The 19,468-nt window shown below is 36.1% G+C and overlaps 2 protein-coding genes across 4 annotated transcripts; one reads left to right on the forward strand and one right to left on the reverse strand.

The window, feature by feature from the left end:
* Positions 1–37: 37 nt before the first annotated feature.
* LOC126746691 (hydroxyacyl-coenzyme A dehydrogenase, mitochondrial-like) lies at positions 38–5,297 on the forward strand. The gene is made up of 6 exons (XM_050455027.1): positions 38–195; positions 265–456; positions 514–875; positions 931–1,145; positions 1,203–1,437; positions 5,150–5,297. The coding sequence occupies exons 2-6, from the start codon at positions 346–348 to the stop codon at positions 5,268–5,270; spliced, it is 1,044 nt and encodes a 347-aa protein (XP_050310984.1). The 5' UTR covers positions 38–195; positions 265–345; the 3' UTR covers positions 5,271–5,297.
* LOC126746688 (inositol polyphosphate multikinase) lies at positions 5,265–19,417 on the reverse strand. 3 transcript variants are annotated; one of them, XM_050455018.1, is made up of 8 exons: positions 19,270–19,417; positions 15,834–16,163; positions 15,613–15,767; positions 14,913–15,056; positions 14,698–14,836; positions 14,407–14,641; positions 8,342–8,633; positions 5,265–5,646 (listed from the first exon to the last, which is right to left on the reverse strand). In XM_050455018.1, the coding sequence occupies exons 2-8, from the start codon at positions 16,093–16,095 to the stop codon at positions 5,509–5,511; spliced, it is 1,365 nt and encodes a 454-aa protein (XP_050310975.1). In that variant the 5' UTR covers positions 16,096–16,163; positions 19,270–19,417; the 3' UTR covers positions 5,265–5,508. The 3 variants fall into 3 exon arrangements, with proteins under 3 accessions (XP_050310975.1, XP_050310974.1, XP_050310976.1); XM_050455017.1 differs by lacking the exon at positions 19,270–19,417 and adding an exon at positions 18,286–18,882; XM_050455019.1 differs by lacking the exon at positions 19,270–19,417 and adding an exon at positions 17,215–17,336.
* Between the last annotated feature and the right edge of the window lie 51 nt (positions 19,418–19,468).

The following is a 19,468-nucleotide window of genomic DNA, read 5'->3' on the forward strand; positions in this document are numbered from 1 at the left end:
TTTACGAGCAACGGCAACGTTGGCTCAATGACGATGATTGAGGCAACCCTGTCAATCTTGTCACCTGTCATTTTAGCAGACACTTGTCAGTTGCACAACATAAACAAAATAATTTACTTAAACAAAACTAACGATTTCATTTATTTATGCATAAATACTTATATAATTAACAATTCCAAATATACCAACAAGAAGGTAAGTAGTATAACAGCACCCAAACATAACCTAAAAAAATAATAATCCTAACCTATGTACTTTGAACAGCAAGGAAGTGAACCTTGAACTGTTGTTGATAACAGACAGTTGTTGCACATCATACTCATATTAATTAAAATCGTCTTAAACATGGCCAGTTTATCCTTTATCAAACGAGGTTTCTCGACCACCGCCCCCAGAAATGTTATTAAGAATGTGGTGGTCATCGGTGGGGGCCTTATGGGCTCCGGAATAGCACAGGTATGTCCCCCTAAACTCCCTTATAATCCTGGTTTTATTTAAGGAGTTTATTATTAGGTTGCTGCTCAGAGTGGCAACAATGTTACCCTGGTGGAAGTCAACTCGGACCTCCTAAAAAAAGCCGAATCGAGCATCTCAGTGAACTTAAGCAGGGTGGCTAAGAAGTTGTATAAGGACGACCCCGGTGCCGCTCAAAAGTTCACCGATGAAGCCAAATCCAGGATTCAAGGTATGACTAGTCCGGCGGAGGCAGTTATAGATGCCGATCTAGTAGTGGAAGCCATCGTGGAAAATCTGGATATCAAGCATAAATTGTTTAAGTCTCTTGACGAGGCTGCTCCTGAAAAGACTTTATTTGCCTCGAACACCAGCTCCTTGTCTATTGGGGAGATCGCTTCAGTGGTTATAAGGAAGGACAGGTAATAAGCAAGGAATTGATTTAGGATCTTTGGAGGATCAGGATCAATTTTACAGATTTGGTGGACTACACTTCTTCAATCCCGTCCCTGTAATGAAACTATTAGAAGTGGTCAGAATCCCCGAGCAAAGCGAGGAAACTTACAAGGCCTTCATCGCCTGGGGCAAGTCAATAGGGAAAACTTGTGTCACCTGCAAAGACACCCCGGGGTTCATCGTTAACCGGTTGCTGGTGCCTTATATTGCCGAGGCCATTAGGATGATGGAGCGAGGTAAGTAAGCAATAGTTGACTGAATTTTAAAGAAAACACCTTAAAATCTTTAAACAGGGGACGCCTCACCGAAAGACATCGACACCGCAATGAAGTTAGGCGCAGGACACCCGATGGGCCCCATAGAGCTGTCGGATTATGTGGGCCATGACACCACCCTTTCAATCCTACAGGGGTGGCACAAAAAGTTCCCGGATAATGTGTTGTTTAATCCCTGTGCCTCCTTGGAGCAGCTGGTGCAACAGAAGAAGTTGGGCATGAAAACCGGAGAGGGATATTATAAGTATAACAAGTAAATGTTTATGTTTTTTATAGGGAGTCATTGAGGGATATACGGTTACATTCTTTTTTAATTAAAAATATTATTGTACTTTTTTATATTTGGTTTTCTGTCAAACCTAATTTCCTCCAAATCCCCCTGTCCTATGTATCGGATTTAATTCAGACCCTCTCTAGAATATCCGAGTCTAGCTCGGGTAATTGTTGAGATACAAGAATTCTTCGTATATCAAATTGTTCGTTATTAAATGCTCTAACTGTAAGTGAAAACCGCATAAAAATACCTGGAATAGTTCCCCCATTATCCTGGACTAAAGTTGAAATTCTTTTATAAAGTGCCGCTTAAACTAAAACCGTCCTAACTCATAACATGTCGCATCTAAAAAGGTGTTTCTTATATGAAATCCATCTTCAGGAATCTCTTTACACTCTGGTAAAAGAAACATTACAATTACTGAATAAGTTTTCGAGTTATACTCAAAAATGTGTTTATATGGTATATTTCTAATCCAATTTTAGAGCTTCCCAGGTCCGTCCCTCGTAAATCTGAATGTATCTCAGGCAATTTGTGAGCTACAAGAATCGTTTATATATGAAATTGTTCGTTATTAAACGCTCTAACTATGTGTGAAAATCGCATAAAAATGCCTGGAATAATTTCTGGATAAAAGTTGAATTTGTAGAAAAAATGTCCCTGAAACAAAAAATGTCCTAACTCGTGAAATATTGCACCTATAAAGGTGTTTCTCACATAAAATCCATCTTCAGGGATCCCTTTACGTTTCAGTAAAAGAAATATTAATATTCCTTCAAAGCTTTTTGGGTTACACTCAAAAATGTGTTTATACGACCTATTTTAGACCCTCCTAGGTCCATCCCTCGTAAATCCGAGTCTAGCCCAGGCAATTGTTGAGCTACAAGAATCGTTTATATATGAAATTGTTCGTTATTAAACGCTCTAACTATGAGTGAAAACCGCATAAAAATGACTCGAATAATTCCTGATTTATCCTGGATTAAAGTTAAATCTGTAAAAAAAATGTCCCTGACACAAAAAATGTCCTAACTCGTGATGTATTGCACCTATAAAGGTGTTTCTTACATGAGAACCATCTTCAGGGATCCCTTTACATTTCAGTAAAAGAAATATTAATATTCCTTGAAAGGTTTTTGAGTTACACTGAAAAATGTGTCTATATGACCTATTTTAGATCCTCCTAGGTCCACCCCTCGTAAATCCGAGTCTAGCTCAAGTAATTTTCGAGCTACAAGAATCGTTTATTCGTGAAATTATTTGTTATTAAATGCTCGAACTATAAGCGAAAACCGCATAAAAATGCCTGGAATAGTTCTTCAATTATCCTGGTTACAAATTGAAAGTGTAAGAAAAAAATCTCGGTAAAACCAAAACCGTCCTAACTCACCAAGTACTGCACTTAAAAGGGTGTTTCTTACATAAAATTGATCTTTAATAACCTCTTTACATTCTAGTAAAGAAATATCAATATTCCTTGAAAGCTTTTTGAGTTACACTCAAAAATGTGTCTATATGACCTATTTTAGACCCTCCTAGGTCCATCCCTCGTAAATCCGAGTCTAGCTCAAGTAATTTTAGAGCTACAAGAATCGTTTGTCTATGAAACTGTTCGTTATTAAGTGCTCTAACTGTAAGTGAAAACCGCATAAAAATACCTGGAATAATTCCTGAATTATCCTGGACTAAAGTTGAAATTCTTTTATAAAGTGCCTCTTAAACTAAAACCGTCCTAACTCATAACATATCGCATCTAAAAAGGTGGTTCTTATATGAAATCCATCTTCAGGAATCTCGTTACACTCTGGTAAAAGAAACGTCACACTTACTCAATAGGTTTTTGAGTTACACTCAAAAATATGTTTATATGGTATATTTCTAATCTAATTTTAGAGCTTCCTAGGTCCGTCCCTCGTAAACCTGAATGTATCTCGGGCAATTTGTGAGCTACAAGAATCGTTTATATATAAATTGTTCGTTATTAAACGCTCTAACTATGAGTGAAAACCGCATAAAAATGCCTGGAATAATTCCTGAATTATCCTGGATAAAAGTTTAATGTGTAAAAAAAAAATGTCCCTGAAACAAAAAATTCCCTAACTCGTGAAATATTGAACCTATAAAGGTGTTTCTTACATGAAATCCATCTTCAGGGATCCCTTTACATTTCAGTAAAAGAAATACTAAAATTCCTTCAAGGCTTTTTGAGATATACTCAAAAATGTGTCTATATGACCTATTTTAGACCCTCCTAGGTCCATCCCTCGTAAATCCGAGCCTAGCCCAGGTAATTGTTGAGCTACAAGAATCGTTTATACATGAAATTATTTGTTATTAAATGCTCGAACTATGAGTGAAAACCGCATACAAATGCCTGGAATAATTCCTGAATTATCCTGGATAAAAGTTGAATGTGTAAAAAAAAAATGTCCCTGAAACAAAAAATTCCCTAACTCGTGAAATATTGCACCTATAAAGGTGTTTCTTACATGAAATCCATCTTCAGGAATCCCTTTACATTTCAGTAAAAGAAATATTAATATTCCTTTAAAGCTTTTTGAGTTACACTCAAAAATGTGTTTATATGACCTATTTTAGACCCTCCTAGGTCCATCCCTTGTAAATCCGAGTCTAGCCCAGGCAATTGTTGAGCTACAAGAATCGTTTATATGTGAAATTATTTGTTATTAAATGCTCGAACTATGAGTGAAAACCGCATAAAAATGCCTGGAATAGTTCCCCCATTATCCTAGACTTAAGTTGAAATTCTTTTATAAAGTGCCCCTTAAACTAAAACCGTCCTAACTCATAACATGTCGCATCTAAAAAAGGTGTTTCTTATATCAAATCCATCTTCAGTAATCTCTTTACACTCTGGTAAAAGAAACATCACAATTACTCAATAAGTTTTCGAGTTATACTCAAAAATGTGTTTATATGGTATATTTCTAATCCAATTTTAGAGCTTCCCAGGTCCGTCCCTCGTAAATGTGAATGTATCTCAGGCAATTTGTGAGCTACAAGAATCGTTTATATATAAAATTGTTCTTTATTAAACGCGCTAATTATGTGTGAAAATCGCATAAAAATGCCTGGAATAATTCCTGGATTAAAGTTGAATTTGTAGAAAAAATGTCCCTGAAACAAAAAATGTCCTAACTCGTGAAATATTGCACCTATAAAGGCGTTTCTTACATGAAATCCATCTTCAGGGATCCCTTTACGTTTCAGTAAAAGAAATATTAAAATTCCTTCAAAGCTTTTCGAGATATACTCAAAAATGTGTTTACATGACCTATTTTAGACCCTCCTAGGTCCATCCCTTGTAAATCCGAGTCTAGCCCATGCAATTGTTGAGCTACAAGAATCGTTTATATATGAAATTATTTGTTATTAAATGCTCGAACTATAAGTGAAAACCGCATTAAAATGCCTGGAATAATTCCTGAATTATCCTGAATTAAAGTTGAAATTCTAAGCAAAAATGCCCCTTAAACCAAAACTGCTTTAATTCGTTAAATATTGCACCTAAAAAGGCATTTTTGACATGAAGTTGATCCTCACGAATCCCTCTACACGGCTCGGTTTTAACTTTTAATACCAATCATTCTCACAGATGGTGTCATGTGACTTATTGTCGGTAAAACAGAACTTCCCATTTTAACCTTATCCCTCTTTAAATCGTTTTCAGCTTAAAGTATTGGCTCGAGAACAAATCGAGGGAGGTGCTGAAAAAGGACAAATGGAGACACCACTACAAACTGTGGAGGATCAAGCAGAAAAGAGACAGGGATAACGCTTTACCCTTATAATTTGTTAAAAATAAAAAATTCTTTTTATTCGTTTTTTTAATGAATAAATTTCTTTAATATGGTGAGTAAAAAGTAGAAAAAAAAAAAGAGGAAAACCACCACATGCAACACACACGTTTACGGTGATGTTAATAAATACATTTTAAGTACACACTATAAGGAACTAAAAATTAATATTCCACGCGCGAATTGAGCTTCGAAAGTTTGTTTTTTTTTCTTTTAAATGTAGATGGCGTTCTTACTCGTCAGTCTCGGCGAGGAAATCCTCGAACATCTTGACGAGGTTCTCGACGCCTTCCAGGTAGTTTTTGTCCACGTCCACGCTGTCCGACGGGTAAACGTGGGCGAAATCGATCAGTTTCGCCGTGGCCCACACCTGAAACAAACCGGCGAAAGAGGGATTTTTTTATTTAGGTTCTTCATGGGGTAAAACCGAGTGTAACTCGGGCAATTATTGAGCTACAAGAATCGTTTGTATATGAAATTGTTTGGTATTAAATGGTTTAACTAAGAGTGACAATTGCATAAAAATGGCTTAACTAGTTCCTGAATTATTCTGTATGAAAATAAACATTTTAAGAAAAAATTTTACTTAAATACAGTGTTTTGTCCGACTGTCTTAATTAATTAAAATTTGCACGTAAAGAGGTGATTTATGCATGGAATCCCTCTTCAAGAATCCGTCTATACTCTAATAAATGAAATATCAAAATTCCTTACAAGGGGTTAATTCCTTTTTGAGATATACTCAAAACTGTGTTTATATGACGTAGGTCCGATCTAATTTTAAACATTTCTAGGTCCATCCCTTGTAAATCCCAGCTTAACTCAGGCAATTCAACAGCTATAAGAATCGTTTGAATATCGAATTTTTCGCTATTAAACGCTTAAACTAAGAGTGAAAATCGTATAAAAATGCCTGGAATGTTCATGAAATATTCTTAAGGTTCTATGAAAAAATGGTTACTTAAATATAGTCCGGCAAAAACTGCCGTAATTTAATAATTTTTTACCGAAGAAGGTGGTTTATGCATAGAATCTACCTTTAAGAATCCCCCCACACTTGCCTCAGAAAAAATATAAAAATTCCTCGAAGGGTTTTTGAGTTATACTCAAAGGTGTATTATACGACCCACCCTTTCTCCTCTAGGTGCATTCCTCACTAAATATGAATGTAACTAAAAAAATTATTGAGTTACAAGAATGTATACATCAAGTTGATGTTTTGAGTAATAGCCTTTAAAAAAAATGCCTGAAATGATTTGTTGAGTTATTACGGATAGAAGTTAATATTTATCAGAAAAAGCCCCTATACTAAAACTGTCTTATTTCAGTAAATTTTGCCCCCAAAGAGGTGATTTATGAATGAAATCCATCTTCAAGAATCACTATTCACTTCCCTAAAAAAAATATGAAAATTCCTCAATTGGTTTTTGATTTATATTCAAAAGTGCGTTTATATGACCGACTAACTAGGTCCATCCCTCACAAATCTGAACCTAGACTAGGCAATTCTTGAGGTGCAAGAATCGTTTGTATATGAAATTGTTCGTTAATAAACGCTTTAGCTGAGACTGGGAATCGTATAAAAATGCCTGGAATAATTCCTGAATTATCCTGAATAAAAGTTGAAGTTCTCTCACTATAAGTGAAAACCGCATACAAATGCCTGGAATAATTCCTGAATTATTCTGAATTAAAGTTAAAATTCTAAGCAAAAATGCCCCTTAAACCAAAACTGCTTTAATTCGTTAAATATTGCACCTAAAAAGGCATTTTTGACATGAAGTTGATCCTCACGAATCCCTCTACACGACTCGGTTTTAACTTTTAATGCCAATCATTCTCACAGATGGTGTCATGTGACTTATTGTCGGTAAAACAGAGTAATCACTATTCACTTCCCTAAAAAAAATATGAAAATTCCTCAATTGGTTTTTGATTTATATTCAAAAGTGCGTTTATATGACCGACTAACTAGGTCCATCCCTCACAAATCTGAACCTAGACTAGGCAATTCTTGAGGTGCAAGAATCGTTTGTATATGAAATTGTTCGTTAATAAACGCCTTAGCTGAGACTGGGAGTCGAATAAAAATGCCTGGAATAATTCCTGAATTATCCTGAATAAAAGTTGAAGTTCTAAGAAAAAATGCTACTTAACCTTAGTCCAACGAAAATCGCTATAGCTCGTTAAATTTTCTCCCTAAAAGGCAGATTTATGAACTAAAAGTATCCCCAAGAAACCCTTTCCCTTTACTGGAAAAATTATTAAAATCCCTCAAAGGGTTTTTGATTTATACTCAAAAGTCTGTTATATATATTCTGCCTCCCTAGGTCTATCCTTCACAAAAGTGAGTCCAGCTCAGGCAATTCTTCGGTTACAAAAATCGTTTGTATATGAAATTGTTCGCTATTACACGCCTTAACTAATAGTGGGAACCGCATACAAATGCCTGGAATAGTTCCTGAATTATCCCGGATAGAAGTTGAATTTCTAAGAGAAAAAATGCTACTTAAATACAGTTCGACAAAAACAGCTCTAACTTATTCAATTTTGCACCTAAAAAGGTTTTTTATGTAATTAATTTTCAGGGATCCCTCTACTTTCTATTGAAATAATTATTAAAATTCCCCAAGGCGTCTTTGACCCACAAAAATCGGTTATATATAAAATTGTTCGCCATTAAACGTTCTAACTAAGGGTTAAAACCGCATAAAAGTACCTGGAATAGTTCCTGAATTATTCTGATTAGAAGTTGAAGAACTTTTAAGAAAGAATGCCTCTTAAACAGAAACAGCCTTTAACTAATTAAACGTTGTACCTAAAAAACTGATTTATGCATAAAAAGCATCCTCAGGAATCCCTCTATTCTTTACTGAAAAAATTATTGAAATTTCTCAAAAGGTTGTTCTCGAAAGTGTGTTTATACTATTATAGCGACCCCTAGGTCCATCCCCCATAAATTTCAGTCTAAATCAGGAAATTCTTTTGCTCATAGGATAATTTATTTCTACTCTCTTCAGTATTTCTTACTCTCTCACAGAGACACACACACACACTAAACTAACCTCACTTTTGCTCTCGCAACACAGATCGTCCAGCATCGAGGTGTAATTCTGTTTCCTGTGCTGCACGTCCTTGTCGTAATTGTTCTGAAACGAGTGCGTCCGCTTTAGGGCGTGAATCGACTTTTGCCACGTGTTATTGTTGTTCACCACGGTGCGGGGCTGTTCCGGGTCCAGGGCGAGCGCCGATTTTTTGCTGGGCGCCCTCAAAATGGGGCCGTCGGTGGTTAACTGGCCGCTGAATCCGGTCGGCACCCTCTCGCACCCGTTGTTCAGTTGGGCGAGACTTAACGGCCTATAAAATTGAGGTTATATAATTGTCTTAAAGAGAGAGAGAGAGAAAGAAAGAAAGAGATATTTATTATAGACACACCGGTAACTTAGACCTTTTGGCGTCTATCAGAGTTTTTTTTTAATAATAAGCAAATGAACAAATATCTATAAAAGGTCTATGTGCAATACAAACAAATATGGTATATACTAATTAATAAATAAATAATGTCTTTATTAAGAATAATAATACTATTACATAGTTAAATCTTATAGGGTGAATTATAGCTTGTTTAGTCGTTTAGTGACTAAACAAGCTATAATTCAGATCTATTTTCTCACGAGACTTCAACATTTCATTTGGTTACACGGGGTCGGATACGTGCAGTATCTGTGACGAATACTTAGCAAATATTAGGTCCCTAGAAGCCAAAATGAAGAATGTGTCAGAAAATGCCATAGAAAAAAAACAACTAGATGATAAAATCACTACCCTCCAACAGGAAAATCTACTTCACAAGCATAAAGCTGAAGTGTTTTATTCAAGAAAAAAGGCTGCAAGCTGTAACTTTAAATTATGTGGTACACTCCCCACGTACATTATACAAGGTGTCCAAAAAGGGTATCAGCAATGTGATGTTTGCATAAACCAAATACACCACATTTCTATGATCATTTATTCATGGCAAATTCATGTACAGTCAATGAAAATTTATGAACCAAAAACAATGTTGTCTAAATGGTGTCCGTTGCGCTGTATGCACTCTTCAAATCGAGAACGAAGATTATTGATAACCCGTCCACACATTTCCCTTGGTATTAATCTTATTTGCTCCTGGATATTTTGCTTTAATATCAGCTAGATTATTCTTGTAGACCTTACTTTTAAGGTAACCCCATAAGAAATAATCAAGTGGCGACATGTCCGGGCTCCTAGGAGGCCAGTTAATATTGCCTCTTCTTGAAATGACTTTATTGGGGAATAATTGTTGAACAGCTTCAATTGCTCGCGATTTGACGTATGGCATGTCGCACCATCCTGCTGAAACCAGGTTTCTAAGTTAAAACCTTGAAACTGTCGGGGAGATAGTGCAAGAAAATCTTGTGACATTGCACAATACCGCTCGGTATTAACGGTAAGTGCCCGTCCATTTTGATCTTCAAAAAAATACGACCCAATTATGCCATCAGCAGACGTAGCAGCCTATACGACCACTTTGGGGCTATGCAGTGGACGTTCGTGTTTTCTGCGAGGATTAACGTCAGACCAGTACCTGCAATTTTGCTTATTTATGTGGCCGTTTACATGAAAATTAGGCTCAACACTGAATAAAATATTATTGAAATCGACGAATCGTTCCATCATTTCATTGACAAATTCTAACCGTGTATTGTAATCCTTCGGTTTTAATTCCTGCACTGACTTCGCTTCCGTACAGATAAGGTTGGATTCTCTCTGACTGATTGATGTACTCCTTCGATGTTTTTTGCACTTCTTACGATTCGTGGGCTGCCTGTATTATGAATTGTCACTGTGGATCCAGTAGCTTCAAACATTCTGATCCATTTTCTAATAACATCAGGGCTAGGTGATAATTGAATATTATGTAATTGGTAATGAGCGATATAGACGGCGTGCTGTCACGATTGAATTATTGTTTTGGTAAAATGCACGTACACAAAAAGCACCTTGCTCTCCGGTAAACGGCTCCATTGCAACTGAAATTCCATGAACCCGTTTACAATTTGACTCCCACCGTAAGTGGCGGCGTTGCCACGTCTGAGATTAAATGCAAAAATAAAGTGCTGATACCCTATTTGGACACTGTGTAATTGGCTAATTATCTTGCCCTAAGTATATTAGGTATTTTAACTACCTAGTATTATTCATATTTTTTAATTTTTTGATAGTTCGGACTTTGATTCTTCTGGTAAAGCAGGACCCTCTTCCCCAAAAAAGTCTAAAAAGATTAAATACCAGCAAAAATATAGATTGGATTGGGAACAAGATGAAATGTTTATGAGGCTTTTTGTAAAATATGCAACAAAAATATTTTAATTGCTTCATCCGGAAAGACAATAATTTTAAAACATAAAGAAAGCAATATCCACCAAAAATTTTCCAAGGGACTAAAGGGTCAGCAATAAACTTAATATTTTTAAACCAAATTAAAATAATGATGAGTCTGTAAAAAAGGCTGACTTACATTTGGCTGCATTTGTAAGTGAGCATAATCTGGCTTATAATGTTATGGAACATTTGCCCGATTTATTAAGAACAGTTTGTCCGGACTCTCAAATCTCAAAGCAAATACAATGCAGTCGAACAAAATGCTCTGCATTAATAAAAAAATGTGATTGGCAAACAAAATGAAATTAATGTTATTAATGATTTAAAAAATAAGAAGTTTTCTCTTATTGTGGATGAATCTACCGATAGAGGATGCACAAAACATTTAGCTCTTGTTGTTAGATATCGATGCAACAAAAGGTAGGGAATTTTTTTTCTAGTTCATTAGGCTTATAAAATGTACTTATTATTTTAGGATTCAAGATTGCCTTTTGTCATTAATACCAATGAAGGATGCAAAAGCCGAAAATATTTTTAGTGAATTAGTTAAGCTATTTAATAGTAATCCCGTGGTCCCGTATAAAAACATCTCATTGGTTTCGCCTCAGATGGGGCAAACGTGATGTGCGGTAGACAAAACTCGGTAATGTCTCGTTTAAAGCAAGAAATACCAAATATTTTTTAAATTAAATGCATTTGCCACAGCAATCATAATCTCTGCGCTTCCAGTGTATGCGAAAAATTACCTAGTGAATTAGAAGATTTTACTAGAAATGTTTACAATCATTTTTCATTGAGCCCTAAACGGGTTGAATATTATTATGACTTTCAAATATTTACAAAAACACCAGTACATAAAATTCTCCATCCTGCCCAGACGAGATGGCTTTTATTAGAAAGTGTTGTTGGGCGGCTCTTAGAGCAATACAGTGCGTTAACTCTTTTTTTCACAGATGCAGTAGCTAATGACTTCAACATTCATGCTGAAAATATCCTTGTTAAACTAAAGGACCCCTTAACAAAATATTTTCTTATTTTTCTACAGTTTTCTCTCCCATTTTTTAATAAAATTAATAGAGAAATGCAGAGCGAGAAATCTAAACTTCATGATCTGCACTCAAACATAACATCAACCTTTAAAACAATTCTTGAGTGTTTTATAAAGAGGGATGTGCTTTTAAAAACACCCATATATAATATTAATTTTAAAGACCCTGGAAATTATTTACCACTTTCAGGTATATACTTGGGGGCACAAATTGATGCAATTGATTCTACAAATTTAACTACAAAACAGATTCATGTCCTTAGAAGCAGATGTTAAGATTTTTTTGTAGGGGCGGCAAATCAAATTTCCAAATGGTTTGTATCGGGGGCTCTAATTCCTTTCCCAACATAATAGATAAGAGAATTTAAAAAATTATATGCATTTCCAAAGGGACTGATTCTGTTTTTATTTTAATTTATCCGGTGATTTAAAGGATGGGGAAGAAATCACAACACATAATTTGTTGTACTGATAAATTTGACCCGTTTAATGAAATAATAATATCCGAAAAAAAGAACACAGCTCTTACTTCGGCGGACACTCAGGCAAATACTTCTTAAACTAAATAAATTCTTAAAGTTTACATCCATAAACGTTTTAGGTCACTACTTATTTAATTTAGTGAAATAGGGCTTTAGAGATCGATAGGGAGTTATTTTACTTATAGAGAGAGATTCTTTCACAAAAAGTGGAGATTTAGAGGCATACTTGTGCCAATTTAGCGAGTGAACGATGAGAGCGCGGGTGACTTGCCCTATTAAAATCCCAATCTTTTTTTTGGGTGTTTTTTTTCCAAGACTTGCCGATCAAGTGGTGGAGCGGCCTCGAAACCGACCAATAGGACTAAACGTATGTCGTTTGTGAAGAGCCGCGGGGCCATAAATATTCAATTTTAAGTATTATAATTTAGAGGAAAACTAGTAGTAATTTGTACAGGGTGAGAGAATTTGAACAATTTGATTTTAACAATGATGTCTTGAAATCATTATTTTTGATTAAGCCTCAAATTGTTAGGGCAGGGGAATATGGTAGCATTATTCCTCTAGCAAAGCATTTTCCCAATTTAATTAGGGAAAATGAGTTGCAAGACTTGGACAATGAATACAGGTTGTTAAGAAACACAAATGTTACATGGAATGAGGAAGATAATGACATACATAGAGAAGATGTGCTTTGGTGATAAAAAACCAATGTTTCCTATTCTAACCACTTTTGTTTTTAATATTTTAAGTTTACCACACTCTTCGGCGAATGTCGAGCGAATTTTTTCGCAAGTGAATCTATGAAAAACTCAGCAGAGAAACAATCTTGCCACAGCAAGCATTTCAGGAAATTTTTAAATTTACTGTTTTTTTTTTTGAAAATCTACTGCTAAACTTTAAAACCGATCTGGCAATACTGCACGTTACATTGATTTTTATTTCTAACCTTTGTAAGCACCGTTCTTTATTTAAATCGCCTGATCTCTTTATGAACACCAAGTTACTCCTGCTCCATACATATTTATAGCCCTTTTGACGAAGTTGCTTGGCCTTTTTAAGCTTTTAATGTTTTTTTCATTTTTTCATTGACTCCACAGGCAGTTGTATTTAAATCCCCCTTTGTCTATTCGAATTTTATATAAATCCTGCATTACAGCCCTGGATTTAAAAGTCACACTTGCTAGTGGTGGTTTTTCTTTGGGTATGATCGGTCTTCAATCCTCTACAAAACTCTCTTGATTCACTAACATCATCATCTAATTTCAAATGGGCCATTAATTAAAAGGAACTTTTCGCATTTTTTGTTTTCCATAGCAGAAAACTTGTTTAGCAACAACGTTAAGTCAGAACGAAGTTTGGTATTCTCCTTTTTTATTTCCTCCCCTTAACTTTATTTGCTTGTTTTTGTTCCTCATATAAAGAGCTAAAAAAATTCAAAGGATTCCTTCATAGTTGACACTTCAGTTCTTGAGCCACTTATTTCACCTTTCAATTCTACTACTAGGGTAAATAACATGGACTCATTGGTATCACTTTTGCCAGTTCAAAGAGAAGCACTTGATGTTTGGGAAAATAGCACCGTCGAAGTACCAACATTTATTTTGTTCATTCATTATTCGTACCTCAAGCTCACTTAAGTTTGCACACTCAGAATGATGCCACTTTTCACAGATACTACATGAGACCTTATAGGCCGGCTTGGGAATATTTTTGTCACAAACCACACAAGAAAGTGACCTTATAACATCGGCGCTCGGTGAAAACTGGTTTTGACGAATTTGTTAATTATATTCTTAATTATAACTACGATATTGTTAAAATTTATAACGAAAAACAAACTCTTTTTATAAATTCAATCAACTTTTATTTAATCTTTATCCGCCACGACTTCATATGGAACTGTTTTTTTGTTTCTTACCAAAAATACGCCTTATCCTCTAAACCTTTTTAACCTAAACAAAGTATCAAGTTACAAACTAATATTTCTCGACTATCGCTACGTACTTCTTAAGTGCCGCACATCATTACTTTTCCCATAAATAACTGACACTTATTTCGAACCTATATAACAAAAAGATTATTGTCCTTATATTTAAACCGCGTAATAATATTCTGGCATTATTGCCTGAGAGATGATGAATTCAAACATCTCGCCTAAATGTTTAATATAGATAATTTTTTTTTTTTAAGTGCTGACCTGTATAAGCTGCGATGTCTAACCAGGGGCGGTCTGTTGGTCCCTTGAGGGTTCTTATGGTTCACGTGCTCCTTAAGGCGTCTCGCGTCGTAAACCAACAGGATCGAGGTGGCGTAAAGTCTTAAACGGCGTTGGTTGCGGGCGAAATGTTGGATCTGCCATAGGGAGGCGAGAAATTGCACTAAAAGTTTCCGACAAAAATGGTGGGTGTCGGCGTTCAAGAACGTTTTCACCGCTAAAAAATTGATTTTCTAATTCACCATTTAGGGACAATCGACCAAACAAACGCACCTTCTTTAGCGCCATCTTTGTTCAGACTCTTGCCGTACTCCTTATCGTATTTGACTAGTTGGCCCCCGCAGGCGATTTTGTACACTTGAAAGCCCGGTATACAGAACGCCAGGTCCCGTTTGCATTCGTGGTACTTTTGCTGTTTTAATTTATTTAACCTTTATATAATAACCTCAAAAGAAAAAAAAAACGTGTGAATTAGTTTTAACGCTTACGTCTTCGGAGATTATTTTGTCATAGGTGGCTTTGGGGTCCCACGTTCTCCGTCCGATCTTGATGTCCATGATGCAGGGCTCCTTGAAACCGTGCGTCAGGTCTTCTAATACTAAAAAGTCCATTCGGTTCCCCTTTACTTCTAACTGAAAAGAAACATAAACAATTTTTTATTATATAGGCATATGTCAACGGGGCGGCCATCTTGCTTGTGGGCGGAGCCGACTTTGACAGCACGTAATACGATTGGGGTGGGGTCCCGTTGTTGTTTATTACAAGGGAGATACAAAACGGACTTTTTAAAATTTAATGCGAATAATAGCGACATAAAATAAATACACCCTAACGACCAAATGGGACAATGTTATGTGTGTATGTCAGTGAAATAATAATTTTTATTTAAAATCAGTTATAAGCGGTTTATTAGACCGTTACCATCGTCACGTGATCCGTGCCACGCCTATATGGCGGCCATTTTTGTTTTGTTACGAGGACGGTTCAAAAAGAAGTCCGGAGGATTTTTTTTTTTTTAACTATACAAGATAACAAATCTCGGGCGTGTTTATTATCCTTTCAAACAAAAGAAAAGGTCAACAATTGAAAATTTATCGGTAAAGTAAATCGAGACCTGACGAAAGTCAGCCGTCCCCAGCAAACTAAACAAAACCGACGCTAATTATAAAAACAATTTGCTTGACTCACTTTTTGCACCCCATGGTATTTCGGCACCAACTGGCGCATCTCGATTAGGCACCGGTCCACGGTCGTCTCCAATTGCTCGTACAGTTTCACCTCGCGCTCGGCATACTCCTTCTTCAATAACGGCTTAAAGGCTAATCCCTCCTTTTTTAACATACCTAAAAAAAAAAAGAAACAAACCGCTGTCAATGTCAAATTTGACACGGCCACTAAATTATACTAACCGATTCCTCCGGAATCGTCGATTATGTGTCCGGCCACCTGATTGGTCAGGACTTCCATGCCCCGGGGAATCCCCTCGCCCTCGTCACCCTCTTCCAATAATTGGTTCAAACCGAATAATTCCGGTTTGATGCCGTTTACGTTCGTGTTATCGCGCATGTCCGCGTTCCCGTTAAAAAATAAACTTTTACAAGTGGAATGGGCGCAAATAAAGTTGTTTGCCGCCTTTTGGACGGGCATAGACTGCATTTCGTATTTTCCCATTATTTCGCTCTCTCTCTCTCTATTTTACAGCACACTCGCTTGATTTATGACAGCTCGTGATGTCAAAGCTGTCACAAAAACAAACACAGTTGAGTATTTCAATAGTTTTAAGGCGGATTATAGAAGATTAATTGAGTTAAGATAATAATTATATTGATTTATTGTTTTTTTTTTTGGAGGGGGGAATTCAATAATTAGGTGTACAGGGAGGCAACGTTTTTAGGTTAGAATTTACTTTATTCTAAGTTTGTTTTGACAGCTGACATATGCTGAAGTGTCATAAGGATGACGTTGACAGTGGTGCCACAATATAGCGAATATTTAGTTTTTAATTCATAAATATTTATAACTCAGCGAAATTATATTTACTACATGTATATTTTCGAAATATTAATGCGTTATCCAGGGTCGCAATTAATTTTATTTCGCGGATTAACTTTTAATGTCGCGCACAGTATTTATAAAGAAATATGATTTATTGGTTTCTATTCTAAATAAGAAATAAGGACTTATCTAAGGCTGACGTTGTCAAATCGGCACCTGGTCATCTGTCATATATGACTGTCAATAGTCAAAATGACATTTTTACAATATACAAAACAAAATCGAGGTGGCCTATATAGCGACAATATGACGTCAGATACAAATAAAGTTACAGGACCCCCCCCCCGGATTAATAAGAAACTCGTGGGCGTGTATCTTATTTTTAAACGTGCACGTCATATGCGTGTATTTATTTATGGCACCCTAAACTAGACAATTATTTTTTTGCTCATATACAGGGTATCCGAAAGTGTCAAGTTTTACAAACCGAAATATGGGAACTGTCAATGTCAAAAGGGGGAATGACATTGACAGTAAACAAGATGGCCACCACATACAAAATGGGGCACTGCAAGTTAGCACATATATTCCAAAAAAACAAGCGAAAATACCCCTGATGGTGATGCCAGATAATCCGGTTTTTTTATAGAAATCGAGAGACCTTTGCCGCAATATTGGAGACATCAGTTTGGACCAGTAAAAAGAAATTGTTGCAATAATATGACAGTTTTAAAACACTGGATTAGGCCTCTATTTATTTTAGCTGCAACTGTATAAATAATTTCTAAGGTATACCTGTTATAGCCGAATCTCACTGGGTCACAAAATGCCAACAAAAAAAAAAAACACGGAAAAATGAAACGTTTTCCGTATCAAATTCAAATTTCGAATGAAAACCGTTTCGCGAAAAGCGCGATCTAACTTTAAAATTGGTTGACGTCAAGCGGTCTACAACCGGGAATCATTGCAGGGAAGAGTGGGAAAAACACAGACTTTTAGTTTATTGGTATTTTATTCCTTTTTTTTGATCGGGTTTTCCCGCCATTATTCTTGAAATGTTTGTTATCCTAAAGAGACGAAACCCAAGCAGGTAAAAATAAGCACTTGCAACATTTATTTATGTTCTCTTAATGGCAATTTAATGAGGACAACAGTTTTTTTAATGCAATGTTCAATTAGAAGAATCCGATGATAATCATTACAAGTCCGGTGTAAAAAATGTGACTTGAAGCAATAATGTGTGACACAATAATAACAGGAAATAACTCTACTTAAGATAAAACAGCTTAGCGAGTAAGGTTTAGTTTAATCTAGACACATGTTATCACCGCAAATTCAAGTAGTAGGTATTCATAAATTATCAATTAAATTTCCTGCATTAGCTCCAAAGATTTATTGCACAGACACAATAATATGCTCTCTATTTTTAACTTGTTACAATGGCAAGTTAAGAGTAACCTTGACTTTTTCTAAAATAAACTTTCAAAAGTTTTTCTTGCCAGGATAGCGAAAGCCAAGCGATTGTTTAGAAAAATGCTCCCACTATAAGTAACGTTAACATAAAATTATGCTGCCATAACCCATTTACTTGCTCCCACATATGCTAATAACTAAGACTTAGTTGTAATCATCTGTATGGCCTAATTGGGACATAATGAGCCGCTTTCTTTGTTTCCATACATGAATGATACTGAATTTATTTATTAATATACTGGTAAAAGCCCCTTATATTAAAAGAAAGTTTTTAGGTGCTTAATTTAACACCCCTTCGGAAAACCCACTATAACAAATTTAACCCTTAAAAATAAACGGGAAAGTCTTAAAGTTTACTTTCACTAATAAATAAGTGAAGGAACTTGAACTTACCCAGAAAAAAGGGGGAGGTTACCGACCTCAATAGTAAAACCAGCAGACTTGGGTGCAAAGTTGAAAGAACGACCTTCGTTTCACTTACTGGACCTCGAAGTTGAAATACACCCGCCTAAAACCGAGACCCTCGAGAAACTCCGCGGCACGTAGCGCGAATTTGTTCATTTTCTATCCGCAGAAGGCGGTTTGGGGACGTCACGCGTCCCAGACGGAAATTATTAAAAGTGTAATTTTTTTTTTTTTGGGGAAAATATGCGGAGGATGTTGTGTCGGGTCGGATCTTGCCAAATAAACATTGGGAGGGAGCAACTGTCAATGTCAACTGTCATCCAACGTCATTAATGTCAAATTTAGGCCACGTTGTCAAGCATATTTTTATGAGTGTTTCCCTTTGGGCGGAACACAAGTCAAACCTCATAATTTTGTTCTAATTTATCTGTGGGTTTTTGTGATTTTCCGGTATCATGATAAATTATTTTACAAGCAAACATTCAATTATCGTGCAACTACATAGGGCAGAGGACAGGTTAGTAAAAACAGGTGATCCAAACAGTTTCATCGTTTTTCTGGGGTTCCCACATGATTTCCATCATTCTCTTTTCATTTTCACACTCTTTTTACCTACACCTAGTTTTGTTGGATAAATCTTGTAAACGTAGACATTGGTTATTTTATTGACTTAAAAAATGTAGGAACAAAAACAAAATACTTTACTAGGTTTTAAGAAGTACCAGTTCAATTTTAAATGCGCCGCTGGCGCAAATACGCCACACCTGGCAACACTGCACTATAGTGACATGACCTGAGGTTTAGGCTGTGCTAGTACTATTGGGAATCTGTAAGTTTCCTTTAACATTAGAGCTGGTGAAGGGTAAGAATGACTAACATATACAGTTATTTCAGGATTTTCGTAAATGAAAGCGCTATATAACTGTTAGTATTTAATTAAATAGTGCCGTCAGCGCCATCTGTTGTCCCTACTTTTACAGAAATCTACCGTACGCCCGGCGGCCATTTTGACACATCCGTCGGTCCTGTCAAAACAGTCTCGAACGTCAAACAACAAAACACACGATCCTCGGCGAAATTCGCAGCTGTGTAATGAATCACGGCGACATCGCTGGTTTCGATCCCCGTTTTTTCCTCGAGTCCCTTTCCGTGGGGCCCGTTCGCGAATTTT

The sequence above is a fragment of the Anthonomus grandis genome, chromosome 18 (genome assembly GCF_022605725.1).
Source record: "Anthonomus grandis grandis chromosome 18, icAntGran1.3, whole genome shotgun sequence".
NCBI lineage: Eukaryota > Metazoa > Arthropoda > Insecta > Coleoptera > Curculionidae > Anthonomus > Anthonomus grandis.